Genomic DNA, 18894 nt, shown 5'->3' on the forward strand with positions numbered 1-18894 from the left:
GAAGGTTAAAAAAAAAAAAGTCAGGAAATTTTGAAGTGTAAAATGCTTGAAAGTAATTTGGGAGTGGGAAGATTAAAGGGAAAAATAGGATGGCAGGAGGAGGTTTGGGGGTGGGCATCAAAAAGGAAGACTTGGATAGGCTGTGCACACCCAGCTGGTAGGCTAGGCTAGGCTCAGGCCAGGCGAGCCTGGGGAAATCAGGGTTTTGGCATCTGGCTTGCCTGGCATCTGTATGGGGCTTCAGTTGATGCCTCAGACATGAGAGGGGTTCCTCAAAAAGTACCTTGAGCCTGTAAACTCAGGCAGATCTTAAATACAGGTAATAAAGGCAGATAGGAACACACATCTCAGATGACTTAGACAAAATCTGCTTGACATGTTTCTCCTTTTCTAAAGGAAAAAGTGGATTTTACACTTCACAGTCCCCAGCTCCATGAAGCCCTCTATCACCCACTGACACGGGAAGGGTGTGGTCCCTCCTGGGTGCAAAAACAGCCATACAGCAAGCCCACACCCACAAGCCCCAGTGCATTAAGCACACTGAATCTATCTGGTCTCTCGCACTGATCTATAGGCAACTTGAGGATGGAGCTGCTGCTGCTAAGTCGCTTCAGTCATGTCCAAATCTGTGCGACCCCATAGATGGCAGCCCACCAGGCTCTCCCGTCCCTGGGATTCTCCAGGCACGAACACTGGAGTGGGTTGCCATTTCCTTCTCCAATGCATGAAAGTGAAAAGTGAGTGAAGTTGCTCAATCATGTCCGACTCTTCATGACCCCATGGACTGCAGCCTACCAGGCTCCTCCGTCCATGGGATTTTCTAGGCAAGAGTACTGGAGTGGGGTGCCATCACCTTCTCTGTGAGGATAGAGACTGTACCTTTTTTCCTGTTTCCCTGGTTCGCAATAACAACATCATTCTCGTGGGGAAAGCAGACCAGTTTTGGCAGCCCTGGTGGGAAAGGTGGATCTTGCATTTACCTAGGTTGGGGGCGGGAGGACCGTTTCTGGAGGGAATGCTAAATAGGTATATATATGAGTGAGACAGGAGGCTCTGGGTTCACAAACCCCCGTGACAACACGGCAGGCTGGGCTGGGAACCCTGCCCTTCAGTTTCTGAAGCCCCAGGGCTCTTGCTGCCTGAAGTGTGGGCTGTGATTATTCAGGAACACAGTCTTCCTTCCCAGGCCCGGGGTGGCCAGAAGACCAGCTGTAAAATGCCAGTGGGGAAGGGTGAGGAGGCCTGGCTGGGGAGCTTATGCTCCGCAGCGAATTGTCCGGAAGCCAGGCAGCGTGGCTTTTCCAAGCAGGTAGATGTCTTCGTCCGTGCCGAGGTTGAGGTGCTTCACCATGTTCTTCTCAAAGAGGAGTGGGTGGTAGGCGCCCATTGTGCAGGCGCTGTCGAAATACCTCTGATAGTAGTAGCACACGTCAGTCTTGCGCTTGGATGGGAGGAACTCGTAAATATCCACCTGGTCACACAGTGACATCATAATGGCAATGCCTGGAGAGGAGAGCAGAGCTGAGTCCTGTGCAACAACCCACCCTGGCTCCCCAGAGTTCTGCCCAGGGAGCCCCACAGCTCATGCCCTGAAAGCTGGAGAGGTATGTCTGGAATGTCTGTCCATGAGTGTGATTCCCAGTGTGAGTTGCTCTAGTAAGCCCATCCAACAGGCTGCTCCTCAGGGTGCAGGGCTCACGAACCTTCGTATGCTCAGCACCCAGGTCAGAGCCCGGTGCCCAGCAGGTCCTCCCTAAACATTAATGAATTGAAGGGCTCCACCATCAGTCAATGAACTGATCACTGTCAAGAAGCTCTATGAAGAGAGCGGGCAAGGTGACTGAGGAGACAGAACCATTCCATGCAGATATTACTTTCTCTCATGTCTGTCTCTTGGATGAGCCTCGTAGCTGGTTATTTGGAAGGTGTTTCTTACAGTAGTACCTGGTGAAACAGTGTGGGGAAGGAAAGCTTCGTGCCTCATATGAGAGGGGGACAGCTGTTACAGGAGCATGCGCTGGTCTGTATTGATGGGCTCAGTCAGACAGAAGAGAGGAGCTGAGAGTGTGTGGTGGGTGGTGCGCTCAGGGAGGGGTACAGAACACAGAGGCGCAGACCCAACAAGAGATGGGGGATGCCTCCCATCCCCCATGCTTGTCCCCACCTGGCTCAGTCATCTCCTGCAGGACACATCCCTCTAGGGGCCTCAGGTTCTCCCTGTCCCAAGGCGGCGATCTACCCACTCTCCCTACCACATAGGCTACTGTTCAGATGCAATAAGATCATGGCTCTAAGACTGCTCTTGTCAACCATAAATATAGGGAACCTTTATGATGAACAGTTCTTACTAACAGCAAAATTGTAAACTGCTAGCAGCAGCTCTGTTCCAGAAGAATTAGACATGGGGAAAGCCCTGTTAACCCCCTCTGGCTGTCCCCACCCTGCTATGATGGGCGAGAAAAGACATATGCAACTAAGTGATGATGGCCCAGCAGTCGTGCTTCCAGATGAGGGGAGGGAGGCTTCTATGAGAGCGAGCTCTCATGAGCCCCCCGGAGCACTGGTGTCGGGGCTGGCAAGGGCGCTGGCCATGCGGGATGGGCAAGGGGGAAGGACTGCTGGTGGAGGGGACAGCACAAGCAAAGGCAGGAAGTAGGGCAACAGGAGAGTGTCCCTAGGATGCTCTCCATCTACTCCTGCTCAAAAGGGGTCCAGGAAGCACCCCCAAGGCACCTATCCAAAAGCTGAAGAGAAAGGCATAAAGCAGATGGGATACTGGAAGCACCTTCATCTCTATCAGGAAATGCCTCTGATAATAAAGCATTTGTTCATTTACTCAAAGAACATTTACCTCAGGCCCATCCTGTGCCCCCACAAGGAAGAGGCAAACACAGTTCCGCCCTGAGGGAGCTGCAGTCTAATAGGGAAGGCAGGTAGGCGATGCCAGTGCCAGGGGGCATCTGGCAGAAAGTGCCTGTGGTCCAGCTGGACTCAGTGAGAGGCAGCGAGGGGCAGACAGGCCGTGAGGGCAGAGGGCTGTGGAGTAAGTCCAAGAAGAAGTCTGCAGCCAGCACTCAGGGCCCTCGGCACTCTGACCCTGGCCCACCCCCACATCGGCACCCACAACTCCATTTGTGACCCCCAAACTAAGTGCAGCTTCACCACTCAGTCTTCTCTCAGGGCCACAGATAGGGTGGTCACTAGGTGAAATTCTGAATGTTATTGATTCTTCCTTTTTCTTCAGATTCTAATATGGCTCAGGACAATAATGGCATTATTACTGATCCTTTATCTAAAATTTTAATATCTTGTCTATCATGAAATTTTTCACTGTGATTTTTTTAAAGACACTATTAAGATATCATTTGTTTCTGAATTTCGTGGCAGCTCCTTAAATTGTACATCTGAAGTAGGTGCCTGGCTGGCCTCACCCAAGTCCCAGCCCTCCTCCTGCCTCATCTTTTCTCTGCTTCCCTTTTTACTCCACATCCACTTGCCAAATCTCCCATTTCCCAGGTCTGGTCCTGTTCTCCACAAAGTTCTCAGGCTGTCTCCCTAGAAGGGGTCCTCTCTCCTATGGCACCAAGCTGGTCACGCTTTCCTGGCACAAACTGAATGTTGCCTCAGACACCTGACCGAATGCTCCCACTGGACACCCTGAAGTTAAGGAAGAAGATTCTATTGTATTGATCTCTGTGTCTTAGTTGGAATTTGCCTCAGCATAAAAATATAGCAAAAACTAGCAACTGTTTGGCAAATGAACAAACGAATGAGACCCCAGAAGAAAGCTACTCTATTGTAGAGACAAGCACCAGAGGTCTTCTCAGACATGGACTCACCGAGCATCCCAGAGGATGGGGGGTTTGGCTGGATCAGCTCCGAGGAGATTTCTTGAATGATGTCCCACAGCTCCCAAGGCATCTGGGGCTTGAGGATGTAAAAGGGCTGATCAGGATGCAGCTTACGATAACTCTTGAAGTTATTGAAGAAACTGTAGTCGGGATTCCTGTACCACTGAAAAAGAAGGAAGAGGTCTCCTCAAGGAGAGCAATGGGCTGGTCTGCTGCCACCCCGGCGTTCATCATCCTCTGAGGACTAGGGGAGGTGGGGAGGGACCACTCCTGGCAGACTCCTGAGAGACATCCCTTCATCGAGATAGACTCCATGCTTCTCCATATCACAGCTCTCACCTGATAGCAGGGCACCCAGCACATAGCCTGTGCTCACAGGGACATTTGATCTTGGTGACCATGGAACAGCTTCAGATCTCAGGATCATAGACTGGGAAAGAGATCAGAGCTGAGAGGGGCTCTTGGCCCTATCTAACCCCACCTCTCTTTTTTAAAGGGGTGAAAACTGGGACCCAGATTGCCACAGCTGTGGACTCACAGTCCTTGACCTGACCCAGGCAAATTTAAGTTCTAAGTGAGATCAGTGCAAAACTGTAAACTGAGGTAGGTAGAGGAGGGTGCCAGGGATCACCAGAGCCTGTCAGATACCGGTGTGTCCAGCATGAGAATTGAGTCTACCAAGGAGAGTGCTCTCTGTCCCTCCTCCTCAAAGCCTTTCTCCTGTGGCCATTGCAGCCCATGCCAGGGAGAGGCCAGCTGACTTGTGTGACAAACAGTGAGAGGCCAGAGAAGCTAGAGCCCAGCAGGACTGAGACTGTCTCCTGCCCTGGAAAAGCTGATGTTGCAGATCTGGGCCCTCTGCTTAGCAAATCGAGTCCCAGGCAGATAACCCTACCACCACCACCACATTGTTTTCCTCATCTGTAAAATGGGAATAACCATGCTTCTGCCTACTTCCTTCTGTTGCTATAAGAGTGAAATGAAAAGTGTCTGGAAACTGAAGTGTGGGACAAGTAATATTATGGTAATATTGTGTATAGGAGAGAGAGTAACAACTGTCTATGCCTGCTACTGCTCATCAGAAATTATCACAAGAACACAGTCCACCCCAGATGGTGGGAAATCCAGCCACTACTACTCCTGATACAGACCATAGTTGGGAGACAAATACATGGCAATGCAGGGCGGGCATGGAAAGCACTAGTATAGAGGAATCCTCCTGAACAACTAATCCAAAAGTGAGGTGCCCTGAAATGGAACCAGTCAGCCCTCAAGGTGGCTAGGTCAACCACAACTTTAAAAACCCAGTACGTCAGGGAAATGTATAGAAAACAGGTGACCCAATCCCAATTTCCCATGGACATCCACTTACCTTTGGGATATCTGAATGGTAAACAGATGGGTCCCACACAATTAGGATTCCTTCATTGTACAAACTGTCTTTGAGGAAGCCCGCTTCTGTGGTGACCAACTGCAGGAAGACACAGACAGGCTGTCACCTGGACATTTACATGTGAGTGTTGGCTTGTAGAACCACCTGTCACATCATAAGTGCCACCTGAGGCCCTAGAGCCCAGTGAAGTGTAAGTTTTGGGGCAGAACTTGTGAGAAGAAGGCAAAGATGACAGCTGGAACTGTGTGGACCTTAAAGGACATTTTGTCATAACCCATCAGCCACATAGCACAAAGGGTTCCACTCAGACTTTTGAGATTATTGGAGAAAGGGTACAGTGAACATGGCTTGGGGTAGAGAGTCCTCTGTGGTCATGCCTCGTATGGAGGTCAGGGGGCTGAGGTTTAAAGTCAGAATCACATATAACCAAAATGATCTCTGAAAAGCCTTTCAGTCACCTATCAAGCCCGGCATGTAGTAGTTACTATTACAAAGCATGCTGGAGACAGGCACGGGACATCTGAGAGTCCAATACAGGCGCTGGTTTCTGCCACATTGGACTGGATGGCAGAATCTGTGCTTGAGCACCAAAGTAGTTGGCCCATGTGGAGGGGCCATCAGTTCAGTTCAGTTCAGTCGCTCAGTCATGTCTGACTCTTTGTGACTCCATGAATCGCAGCACACCAGGCCTCCCTGTCCATCACCAACTCCTGGAGTTCACTCAAACTCACGTCCATCGAGTCAGTGATGCCATCCAGCCATCTCATCCTCTGTCATCCCCTTTCCCTCCTGCCCCCAATCCCTTCCAGCATCAGAGTCTCTTCCAATGAGTCCACTCTTCGCATGAGGTGGCCAAAGCACTGGAGGGGCCATGGCATACACTTAAACATGAGACTCCCCCCAGGCTGGGGGGAGGCTCACATGCGCCTCGCTGAGGAACCAGCCAGCCCCTCTCCTCCCCACACTCTCAGGCTCCCCAACTCTTGGACTAGCCTGGGCAAAATGTGACTGTGATAAGGCTCCACAGGACATCCCTGCTGGATCAATTTTGCAAAACACATTAACAGCCTTCTTAAAAAGTATATTTATACACCTTGACTCAGTAATTTCACATTTTGCCTTTTATCCTAGGAGACTCTAAATTTGGGAAGAAATTATGCACAGAAATGTTAATTAAAGTACTTAATAATATGAAGTGTGGCAGCAGAAGGTGAAAGCTACTACACTTATTACAGAAAGACCCGGCTCAGTTCTTGGCTTTGCCACATGTCCGATGACTGCGAGCAAGTCAGGCGGTCACTTAGGTCCTCATGTCTCATCTGTGAGTGCAGGTAACACTGCCCTCCTATCTCAGGAGCTGTCCTGAGGACCCAGTGGGGGCACTGCAGGGAGTGAGAAAGACCAAGGAGGGACCTGAAGGCTTAGCAATGAAAGAAGTTGTGTCCCTCTTAAGGGACAAAGCTGATACGCGAGACCAGCTGTCAGTCACCTTAAAAGGCATGTGGGAGATACTGCCCAGGTTTAAAATGAGAGAAACAAATGGCAAAAATCAAATCAAGAACTGACTGGAATTGAAAGCAAGAATCACAACAGTAACCCCTCTCCACATCGATCGCTCACCATCACGAAGGCTGAGATCTGAACAGTGTCCCACTGTGGGAAGATGGGTTGTCTCTACAACCAAGAGCGGCAGTCTGCCATGAGCCTTTAAGATCATTCAGCTACCCCATCGCTATACTTTCCCCCCAGATGTAGGAAGGTCCTGGGAGCCTGAAGAACATAATCCCATTTCTTCAGTGTATCTTTGAAAGAAGAAATATTGGTGGTGGGCCCACCTTGGCCAGAGACTGTGCAGTTGTAGTAGGTGCTAAGAAGCCCCAGGCAGTCACAGGGTGCCAGAGTGAGGATGGGCATGAGGTATCAGTGTTAAGGGACAGATAAGGCTAGGCCAAGCCAAGGGACTGAGAAGGGAGAGGGAAGAGGACCTGAACAGAGGAACAACGTGCACACCCCCCAGATGTGAGACTACATGGCAGACTCCTAGGTGTCACCCCATACCCATCCTCTCCTTCCTTGGAAGCAATGTTTACCTCAGCACATGGCTATCTAAAATAAACACGAGCCAAAATAAAAATTTCCTAGCCTAACAGCTAGGTGTGGCTCTGTGACAAAATGTTAGCTAATGGTGTGTAAGCAAGTGTGACTCCCAGAAACTGTTCTTAGAGGCAGGGTTATGACCTTCCTTGTTCCTTCCTCCTTCCTGCTGCAAACGGTGGGTATAACAGCTGTAGCTTGAGCAGCCACCTTGGACCATGAAGTGGAAGTCACATGGTACAATGGCAGATGCACGAGGTAGTAGAAGTCTGGGTTCCTGACTCTCTGGAACACTATACCAGCTCTAGACTTCTTTTACATGATAAGTATAGTTTTATCTTGTTAAACTAGTATTGAGAGGTGGGCAGAGTATTCTTGTCACTTGCCGACAAACCTAATTCTAGTTAGTAAAGTGAAGAGCTTGTTTAGGAATTGAAGATTGTCCAGTGTGGCTTAGACACAAAAGGAGACCCTGAAGGGGTCAGAGAAATGTAGGTAAGTGCCACTCGGGGGAGCTCAGGCTTTCCTCAGTAGATTACAGGACCAATGAAGGCTCGTGAGAAGGATCCAAACAGACCAGTGTTCTGGACTAGAATTTTTGCAGAAAAGGAAACTCAGATAGAAGATGCTACTATAGCATAAGTAAAAATGATGGAGAAACCATCAGCTGTATGAATAATTCATGTACAAATATGAATAATCAAGTCAATAGTATCTACCTAATAGAGTTGCTGCAAGAGTTCAATGACAGTTGAACCTTGGACAATTGAACCAAGTCTGTAGACTTGCAGACTAACTGAATGTTGAAAGTGAAGGAAAAAGAGGTCAAGGTGAGTCCTGGCCCTCAGGCCACTTTCCTAAAACGAGAACATGGAAAGAACAGCAGCTGGTATGTGGGGATAGAATAGAGTTTTGAAGTTCAAGGATGAGACAACTGGCCTGGAGTGCCACAGGCGAGAGGCCACAGGAACCAGAAGTGGGACCCACATCTTCCAACATCAAGTACTGTCCTCTTTCTGTGGGAAACATAACTCACAGCACAGGAATTCAGTGCTATAGTCCAAAGGCAGAGTGGGCATCCTGGCAGACAGGGCTTTGCAAGATAGACATAAGGGGTGGGCAGAGGGACACCCTCACACTATCTTATACATGACTTTTAAGACTGAACTCTACAATTTCACTCCCTGAACCCATCCCACTCCACAGCCCCCCACCCCACCACCAGAAACTGCTGGTATACTGAAAGTGTCCTTTCTTAAGCTATGCTGCTTTCTATGTAGAGGACTGACACCAGGTGATTTATCCCTAACTCATGAGGATTAGAGATAACTGGGATTTTTTAAAATGTTTCTCTCAAGCTGTCTTTTTAGTACACAAAGCCGGAGGCTAGGAGCAGTACTTCCTGCACCTTGATACTCTCCCAGGGTCTGTGGTGTTACTGTCCTCGCAAATCCAAGAGAGATGCAGAAAGTTTTCTCCTTTATGATAAAGGATAACTATGATGATCGCAGATGCTGCTTAAATGATGTTTATTCTAAGCCAGATACTTTTATATGTTAGTTCATTTTTACAACAATCTTAGGTAGCAATTCTTAATATACCCATTTTATAAATAAGGGAGCAGACTCAGAGATGCTAAGTATTAGTAGTTTACCCAAACCATATGGCTAGTAACTCGGGGAGTCTGAATGGGATCCCTTTTGTCTGGTTCCAGATTCTACACTTCTAATCTACCTACTTCACTGCTAAGAAGATAGGGTGGGACACCTGTGGCAGAAAACGTCAAAGAAAGCACTTGATGAGGGTATGAAAGTGTCATGAGGGAGTTCCCTGGTGGTCAGTGGTTAGGAATCCACCTTGCAATGCAGGGGACCTGGGTTCCATCCCTGGTCAGGGAACTAAGATTCCACACACTGTAGGGGAACTAAGCTTGCATACCACAACTAAGTCCCGACACAGCTATGTAAATATTATTTAAAAAACAAGAAAATGTGTCACGAGAATTTTGCTTCCTAAGTTTTCATGTGTCATACAGGAAAATCCTCAAAAGACAGAATCCAAACCCATGATTTTCAGAAGGTAAACTGAGGTCTGAGACTTCCAGATGAGTATAAGGCAGAATCAGGACCAGATTTCAGAGCCTAGCTCTTAGCAGACTTGTTTCTGTTCCCACAGGGTTGTATTCATAAACCACAAGATATTCAAATAAACCAGCACACTCTGAGGATCAGACTGATCTCAGTTCTCACTGTACACAGTGGGGAAATGGTCATTTACTTGAGCCACTTGAGACAAGTGAGAAAGTAACCTAGAAAATTAAGAAGAGGTGAAGGTAAAGTCTTATTTTATCTGGAGAGACGGAAAAGAAAGTGACCAGGGCTGGGATCTGGTGGAAGGAAAGAGGAGAAACCAGCAAGCACCCCTCAACCTTAGAAGAACATAGCTCTGGACTTACCATATTAATTTTGGTACCCCTTTATAAAAGAGTCAAGGATTTCCTCAAAAACAACAAAAAAAGGCTTAAAAGTGCTTGGGGAATTGGGAGACTACTTTGTGTTTAACTCGCTTGTGGTCTTAGGAGGGTCATTGCCCTATCTGGGCCCCAGGTGCCTTATAAGACATGACCATCCTGTAAGGCCCTGCCTGGGTGACTAGACATGTCTGGACAACATCTCAGTCCTTTGTCCAACTGCAGCACAAGGGACTTAAAAATAAAGATCTTCTCAAATGCTCCTGTACTCACCCTCATGCAGAGTCTGACCTGAGTTCGGGGATCCCCAGGGCCTCATGATGAGGAAAGTAAGTCATTTCCAGAGCAACGGACACCCAAGGAGAAAGTGCCAGGGAAAGACTACACTGGGGAGATGGGTTGTTGCTATTTAGACACCCATTTAAAGTAGGCTTTCTAGTCAAAGTTAGAAATAGTCACTGCAGAAAGTTAAAAGAGAATACAAGAATGCACATGCACATACACACACACACATCCATCTATCTATATACATATAGAAGAAAGTAATCATATATAATTGCATTCTTCAGATATTCCCACTGTGAGTATGTTGGTCTTTTTTCTTACCAAATCTTTCTTTCCCTCTGTTACAAACTGAATTGTGTCCCTCCCAAATTCATATGTTGACGCCCTAATCCTCTAGGTAATTATGTTGGAGATAAGGCTTTGGGGAGATAAGATTAAATAAGGTCCTAAAGATGGGGCCCTTATCTAATAAAACTGACGTCATTATAAGACAAGGAAGAGATAGCAGAGATCTCTCTCTACCTTCAACTCACATGCACACGTAATGGCATAGAAGGTGGCCATCCTCAAGCCAAAAAGAGCCCTTGTCAGAAACGAACCTTGACATCACCTTGACCTAGTACTTCTGCCCCAGAAAACTGTGAGAAAATAAATCACTGTTGTTTCAGCCACACTATCTATGGTGTTTTGTCATGGTGGGCCTAGGAAATTAATACACCTTCTGTGTGGGTGTGGTGTGGGTGTGGGTGTAGATACTGATACATCTTAACTATAGAGTCTAGACTTAACAGTTTTGTTAAACTCACACAACAGTCCAGTTTGATGTCTTTTCATTTACTCCTCACATTATTTCCAGGCCCCAAACAGGGCTTGAAGAGGAAGCTCTAGGAGATTATGTACCTGGCCTACAACACAGAGCTCGGAAGGGATGGAGCTACAGTACAAAGTAAGGTCTGCCCAACATCTCATTATACTAAGCAATCTTCTTTCAAAAATGTTAAGGGATGATAAAGTTTGTATTCTGGTTGTTAGATTTGCAAATCTGCCACAGTTGCAAAGCTAGTTAATGCTCTAGGAAGACAAAAGGATCTTCAGGGTCTTGAGGAGATCTGAAAATATGGAGTCTGTGGGTCTTAAGGAAGACCTGACCTTTGCAAACTGGATCTAGATGGGGAAGTGCTAAACAGAAGGGCACCACAAATTGAAACCTACCACAAACCCAAAATCCAAGGGTTCTATCATTCAACCTGTAAACACAGGAAAAGTCATTCAAAGAACCATAAAGTAGTAAGGGAAATAAAGGTTGGAAAGTACTTAAATGTTTGAGCAAAGGAGATTGATAGAATAAGCTGTGAAATTTACCCACAAAGGAGTACTATGCTGAGGCAACAAAGAATGAGGAAGATTTCTGTGAACTGATATGGAGTGATTTCCAGAAAGCACTGGGGAAAAGGAGAGTATAGAAGAGCATATACAGTCCACTGTATTTTTGTACAAAATATGGGAATTTAAAAAAAGAACACATATACACATCTATCTGTCTTTACAGATAGAAGAAATCACAAAACGGTAGTTATATACAAAGGGTGGTAGTGAAATAGGGTGGAAGGAATTCAGTAGGAAGTAATGCTTTTCTGAGTATGCCTTTTTGGGTAGTTTTGAATTCTAGAAGCATGTTAACATTCTGCATATTTTTTTAGAAGAAGAAAAAGAAAAACCTAGAATTGAAACAAAATGAGTACAACTGAATTTCAAATGAATTCATAAAGTGAAGAGAAACAGAATAGCTCATCAAGGTAACTTAGGTACACATTATTTGGCCATAAACCCTTAATTTTGGACAGGGTGTGAAAGAGAACTGCAAACAAATCCTGAACTTTAAATAGGTTTGCTTTATGTAGAGATACACAAAACAATTTTAAAATTACTCTAGATGTATTATAGATATAACCAAATAAATCAGTGTGCTGATGTTGTTAGAAGGATTCTCACTGTGGAAGAAGAGGGGATGCAAATACACAATGGAAAGGCAAGTACCTTTATCTGAATAGACTGAGGTATCAAGTAGAGTCTATCATTTCTAAAACAGGCATATGTACATGCTGGGAGGGATTGGGGGCAGGAGGAGAAGGGGACGACAGAGGATGAGATGGCTGGATGGCATCACTGACTCAATGGACGTGAGTCTCAGTGAACTCCGGGAGTTGGTGATGGACAGGGAGGCCTGGCGTGCTGCGATTCATGGGGTCGCAAAGAGTCGGACACGACCAAGCAACTGATCTGATCTGATCTGATATGGATGTGTACATATACCTACAAGTATGCATATATATGGAGAAGGAAATGGCAACCCACTCCAGTGTTCTTGCCTGGAGAGTCCTGTGGACAGAGAAGCCTGGTGGGCAGCTGTCCATAGAGCCGCACAGAGTGGGACATGACTGAAGCGACTTAGCATGCATGCATGCATTGGAGAAGGAAATGGCAACTCACTCTAGTATTCTTGCCTGGAGAATCCCAGGGACAGAGAAGCCTGGTGGGCTGCCATCTATGAGGTCACACAGAGTCAGACACTACTGAAGTGACTTAGCAGCAGCAACAGCAGTATGCATATATATGGGCTTCCTTGGTGGCTCAGACAGTAAAGAATCCTCCTGCAATGAGGGAGACTTGGGTTCGATCCCTGGGTTCAGAAGATCTGCTGGAGAAGAGAACAGCTACCCACTCCAGTACTCTGGCCTGGAGAATTCCATGGACTGTATAGTCCATAGGGTCACAGAGTCAGATGAGCAACTTTCACATGCATGTATATAAATGAACAAATACACAAGTACGTGTATTGTGTGTATACCAGTATATATTTCCTCTGCCTACTGAAAGGGCCAAGAAGCAAAGATTACTTCATTAGGCATGAACATACCTAGTACCTAAATCTTAGTTTCTAATGTCATTTTTCACTTAAAGGAATCAGAGCTCCTTGGGAAGAAATGGCATATCCCAGAACTAGGGTAGAATAGTATGGGGAAGTAAAACTTACCATGATGTCTCAGCACTCTTGCAAAAAGCCCTAGACTCCTGAGACTTTATAAATCATGATAATAAAATCTACAGCTAATTTGTCTAGTTAACTGCTCTTCTCTGACTCCAAACATAATGAAACTTTGCTTATCTACCTGAGAAGCTAAATGGTTATAACTCCAACTATAACTCAAGATTAATACAGAGATATTCTAAGAGATATTCTGGAGTAGGAAGAAAGAGACCTAGGAACCCAGAGAGAGCTCTAGATAGGTTTATTTATATTCCAAAGGGCTGGAGTAAGAAGGGGACTCTCTTTAGGAGGAAAAGAGGACAGCTACATCCTGCCTTTTATAAGCAAGGGAGAAAAATCACTTCTTTTTGTTCCTTATGGGGTACTGGCTACTCATGTAGGATAATTGGCCTGGCTCTTACTGCATTGCCCTAAGAATAAAAACTAAGGCAGAGAGAGATTAATGCATTTATTATTTAAGGTAAGGGATTTAAATAAAGGGCTTCCCAGGTGCCCCAAGTGGTAAAGAATCTGCCTGCCAATGCAGGAGATGTAAGAGACGTGGCTTCAATTCCTAGGTTGGGAAGATCCCCTGGAGTTGGAAATGGCAACCCACTCCAGTATTCTTGCCTGGAAAACCCCATGGACAGAGAAGCCTGGCAGGCTACAGTCCATAGCATCTCAGAGGAGTCAGATGCAACTGAACACACACATTTAAATAAGAAATCCATCACTGATCTAGAACACTTTGTGTGTATGTTCAGGATAAAATTAATAAATATGAAATATTAAAAACCCAACATATAGGTACTAATGAACTAGAACATCTTGTTATGCCAGAAAGTATAGGAGTATTTTAAAGAAATGATGAGGGCATGCATGTCACAGAACAACAAGAGCCAGTTTAAAGGAACTCCCACTAGGAGTTCCTTTGTCAAACCTGGGAAAAACTGAATACTTAGGTAGTTCGTAACTATAAAATGAATTATAAACCATTGAAAATATAGCAATCTATAAGTTTTTACCAATAACAAATACAGAAAGAAAAGAAAGAAGGGAGGGAAGGAGGAAAAGTGGGAGGAAGGAAATAAATGGAGGATGAGAAGGGAGGCTTCTTGCTTATAGTAAAATTCTGAGTGCTAACTAGATGACATGGAGGAGGGGGAGCTGGAATTAAAAGACCATCATTTTTCAACCATCATAGTAAAGATTGGTTCAGGCAAAACTGATCGCTACATATTAAATGTAGCAGGAAATTTTGATGCAGAGCAGAGTAATGGCATAGTATTAAAAGTGTTCACTCATAGATTCCAAGGGAAAATGTAATTATACAGTGGTCTCATCAGACACCACCACATTTAGGTGCTCAAAATAAAAATCAGCTGAAGGGCAGATGGATATGGATGCCTCCTGATGTGATGTTCTAAGAGGGACACAATGTCATTTGTGCAGTTTTCCAGCGAAGAGTGCAGAAACTGAATTTACTCTTGAGAAAGCATCAGATAAATGCTAAAAAAAAAAAAAAAAAAATTAAAGGACTTAATTTTTTTTTTAATGCTTAAATGTCTTAAAGACAAAGGCCATGGAACTATTCCAGGTTAAAGGAGACTGAAGAGGCATGACAACTAGATGCAGCACCTGATCCTGAACTGGATTCTGTACTAGAAGAAAAATTATAAAAGACATTACTGGAGAAATTAACAAAACTGCAATGCAGCCAGATTAAAGTACGGTATCAATGTAAATGTATGAAGTTGAAAACTATGTTTTGCTTACTTGAGATAATATTCTTATTCCTAGGAAGTACACATTAAACTATTACCTTAGTTCAGGGCACTACAACAAATATACCACAGACTGAATGCCTTAAACAACAGACATTTATTTCTCACAGCTCTGAAGTCTGGGAAGTCCAAGATCAAGGTACCAGCAAATTCACTTCCCATGTGAGGGCCCACTTCCTGGCTTGCAGACGGTTGCCTTCTTCCTGTGTCCTCCCATAGCAGAAAGAGAGCAAGTTCTGGTATCTCTGTTTATGACACCAATCCCATCATGGAAGCCTCACCCTCAAGAACTTCTTTATATCTTGAGGACTTCAAGGTATGAATTTGGGGGAGAAACATTGAGTCCATAACATTCTACCCTTGGATCTCCTAAAATCATGTCCTTCTCACATGCAAGTACATTTAATTCCACTTCAACATCTTCCACAGTTTTAACTCATTCCAGCATCTATTCTAAAGGCTGACATCCAAAGTCTTATCTAAATATTATCTAAACCGGAAAAGAACCAAACGATTCAACCTGAAGTAAAACCTTCTCCTGCTGTGAACCTGTGAAACTGGATAAATTATGTGCTTCTGAAATACAGTGGTGGAACAGGCATAGGATAGAGTCTCAGTCCAAAAGAGAGAAATTGGAATGAATAAAGAAATGACAGGTTCCAAAAAGGTCCAAGCCTAGCAAAGTAAATACCACTATAGCTTAAGGCTGGAGAATAATCTCTTTGGTTTGATGCTTGCATTATGGATGTGGTGGGGCATGAGTCCCACCTACGTGGCTCTGCTGGGTAGGGGTCACTCCACCAAGGCCCTGGGCAGCTGCCATCTGGCCTATTGAAGTCAAGACAATCCTCTCTCCCCTTTGGAACCAAGGAAGCAGCCCTGATGGTCTCTGAATCACCACTGGTATCCCTTGTCTTGAAGAATGGTATCTGTTTGCAGGCAAAGAGCTCTATAGTCTGGTCCCATAGAATCTAAATCTGACAGCCTGCCTTCATCTTGTCTTCTTTAGTTCAAACTAGCAGTGTTTCTGCTAGGGTGGCTGATTAGGTCTGTGGTTCACTCCCAAACTGACCTTTTAAATCAAATGCTTCTTGGGCCATCCCCTTAGAGTTTTTGTCAAAACAAGCTTTCTTATTTTTTGCAATATACAGATAGGCTGGGAATTTTCCAAATCTTAAGTTCTGTTTCCTTTTTGCTAAATAATTCCTTCTTCAATTTGTTTCTCTCCTCTCATATTTTACTATAATAAAAGCATTCATGAGGAATCAAGCCACTCCTCCAACACATCCCCTTAAACAATTTCTAAATCTTGCATCAGTTAGATATCCAGTTTCTTCACTCACAAGTTCTACCTTCCACAAATATTAGTCAGTCAGTTCAGTCACTCAGTCATGTTGGACTCTTTGCGATCCCATGAACCGCAGCACGCCAGGCCTCCCTGTCCATCACCAACTCCCGTAGTCCACTCAAACCCCTGTCCCTCGACTCGATGATGCCATCCAACCATCTCATCCTCTGTCATCCCCTTCTCCTCCTGCCCTCAATCTTTCCCAGCATCAGGCTCTTTTCCAATGAGTCAGCTCTTCACATCAGGTGGCCAAAGTATTGGAGTTTCAGCTTCAGCATCAGTCCTTCCAATGAACACCCAGGACTGATCTCCTTCAGAATGGACTGGTTGGATCTCCTTGCAGTCCAAGGGACTCTCAGGAGTCTTCTCCAACACCACAGTTCAAAAGCATCAATTTTTTTGGCGCTCAGCTTTCTTTATAGTCCGACTCTCACAACCATACATGACCACTGGAAAAACCATAGCCTTGACTAGATGGACCTTTGTTGACAAAGGAATGTCTCTGCTTTTTAATATGCTGTCTAGGTTGGTCATAACTTGCCTTCCAAGGAGTAAGCATCTTTCAATTTCATGGCTGCAATCACCATCTGCAGTGATTTTGGAGCCCCCCAAAATAAAGTCTGACACTGTTTCCACTGTTTCCCCATCTATTTGCCATGAAGTGATGGGACTGGATGCCATGATCTTCGTTTTCTGAATGTTGAGCTTTAAGCCAACTTTTTCACTCTCCTCTTTCACTTTCATCAAGAGGCTCTTTAGTTCTTCTTCACTTTCTGCCATAAGGGTGGTGTCATCTGCATACCTGAGGTTATTGATATTTCTCCCGGCAATCTTGTATGCAGTTCCAAAGCAACTCACACATAGGTATTTGTTACAGCAGCACTCCACTTCTCAGTAACAACAACAACAAAGTCTGCTCCAGCTACTAGAACAAAATACCATAGACTAGGTATGGTAGAAATCAAAAGACGTTGATCTCTCATAGTTCTGGAGGCTGACAAGTCCAAGGTCAAGGTGCCAGCACATTTGTTTACTGATGAGGGCCACCTTCTCAATGTGTCCTCACGTGGCAGAGAGCAAGCAAGCTCTGGTCTCCCTCTTCTTATAAGGATCCTAATCCCTTCATCATGGGGACCCCAACCTCAGGACCTCATCTAAACATATTTCTCTCCCAAAGGCCTCACCTCCAAATACTATCATACTGGAAGTTAGGGTTTCAACGTACAAATTTGGGGAGGCAGCTGTAAACTCTCTGTCTGTAATAAGTTTTTAGGGATTAATGTCTGTGATGTACACATGGTAAGTTGCTTTAGTCATGTCTGACTCTTTGCAACCCATGGACTGTAGCCAGCCAGGCTCCTGTGTCCATGGGATTTTCCAAACAAGCATACTGGAGTGGGTTGCCATTACATTCTCCAGGGGATCTTCCCAACCCAGGGATCAAACCCAGGTCTCCTGCATTGGCAGGTGAATTCTTTACCACTAGCACTCTCAAATGAAAAAAATAAAAGATATTATGAAAGATAGATAGGGCATATGATACGGCAATGGGGTAAAATGAAAAAATAATAAGTGAATCTAAGTAAATGGTATATAGGCATTCTTTGTATTCATCATATTATTGCAACTTTTCTAGAAGTTTTCAAGTTTTTCTAAATAAAAAGCTCAAAAAAAAAAAAAATAAATTGGAGGAAGTTTGGAGGCAATCCATTGAATGAGAAGGTTCCCCGGACTATATTTCACTAGACAAATATTTCTTGCACGTCTACTATGTAATGTAGATATGTAATAGGCACTATTCTGGCAGCTGGGCATTGGGCATCTGTGAACAAAACAGACCACAATGATTCCTCTCCTAATGGGAGAGCTAGGTAATAAATGAGGTGGATAAATAAGATAATGGGAGTGAGAAAACATGGACTTAGAAGGTGTCATCAGAGAACCAGGAAAGAGTCATGGGCCAAGTGTCAGGAAGGCTTCAGTCTACATGGCCTGCCATTGCCCTGCGTGCACCTGTACCGGTCACCTTCTCTTCGCAGGCCTCAGTTATCTCATTTGTAAAATGAAATGATCAAGCAAGACACTGGGCTTCACAAGGGCAGGGAGCATATCTGTTTCTGTTCTGCTGTTGTTAGTGGATGAGTTCTAGCTCTGTTCACAAAGTCTGGCATAGAGCAGGTGATCAATAACTCATTCTGGAATGAATGAATGGCTACTTGATCTCCAAAGTCATTTTTAGCTCTAGGATTTCCAATACTATGACTCACCTTGAAGGATGTCATGTCACCTCAGACATCACATCTCATTCCACAGATATTAGAAGGATAATGAGGGAATTATGAACAACTTTATGCTAACAAAGTCAATAACTTAGAAGAAATGAACAAATTTCTTGAAAGATATAGACTACCAAAACTCAAGAAGTCAAGAAGAAACAAGTAACATGAATAACTATCTGTGTCTATTAAAGAAACTGAATTTGTAGCTAAAAATTTTCCCACAAGGTAAATTCTAGGCCCAGATGACTCTACTGGTGAATTCTACCAAACAGTCAAGAAAACAGTAACACTAATTCTACACAAACCCTTCCAGAAAAATTTTGGAGGAACAATTCCCAACTCACTCTACAATGGCAGCATTA

The 18894-nt window shown here is 44.8% G+C and overlaps 1 protein-coding gene across 2 annotated transcripts in view; it reads right to left on the reverse strand.

Annotated features, from left to right (window-relative positions):
* Positions 1 to 925: 925 nt before the first annotated feature.
* ST6GAL1 (ST6 beta-galactoside alpha-2,6-sialyltransferase 1) overlaps positions 926 to 18894 on the reverse strand; it is a 34643-nt gene continuing 16674 nt past the window's right edge. The window contains exons 3-5 of one of the 2 annotated variants that reach the window (XM_025286764.3): positions 5224 to 5322; positions 3840 to 4014; positions 926 to 1503 (exon numbers count right to left, since the gene is read on the reverse strand). In XM_025286764.3, coding sequence (XP_025142549.3) covers positions 1256 to 1503; positions 3840 to 4014; positions 5224 to 5322 — 522 coding nt within the window. In that variant the 3' untranslated portion in view covers positions 926 to 1255. The remainder of the gene's footprint in view (positions 1504 to 3839; positions 4015 to 5223; positions 5323 to 18894) is intronic. The other variant, XM_025286772.3, reaches the window with a different exon arrangement.

The sequence above is a fragment of the Bubalus bubalis genome, chromosome 1 (genome assembly GCF_019923935.1).
Source record: "Bubalus bubalis isolate 160015118507 breed Murrah chromosome 1, NDDB_SH_1, whole genome shotgun sequence".
Lineage (NCBI taxonomy): Eukaryota > Metazoa > Chordata > Mammalia > Artiodactyla > Bovidae > Bubalus > Bubalus bubalis.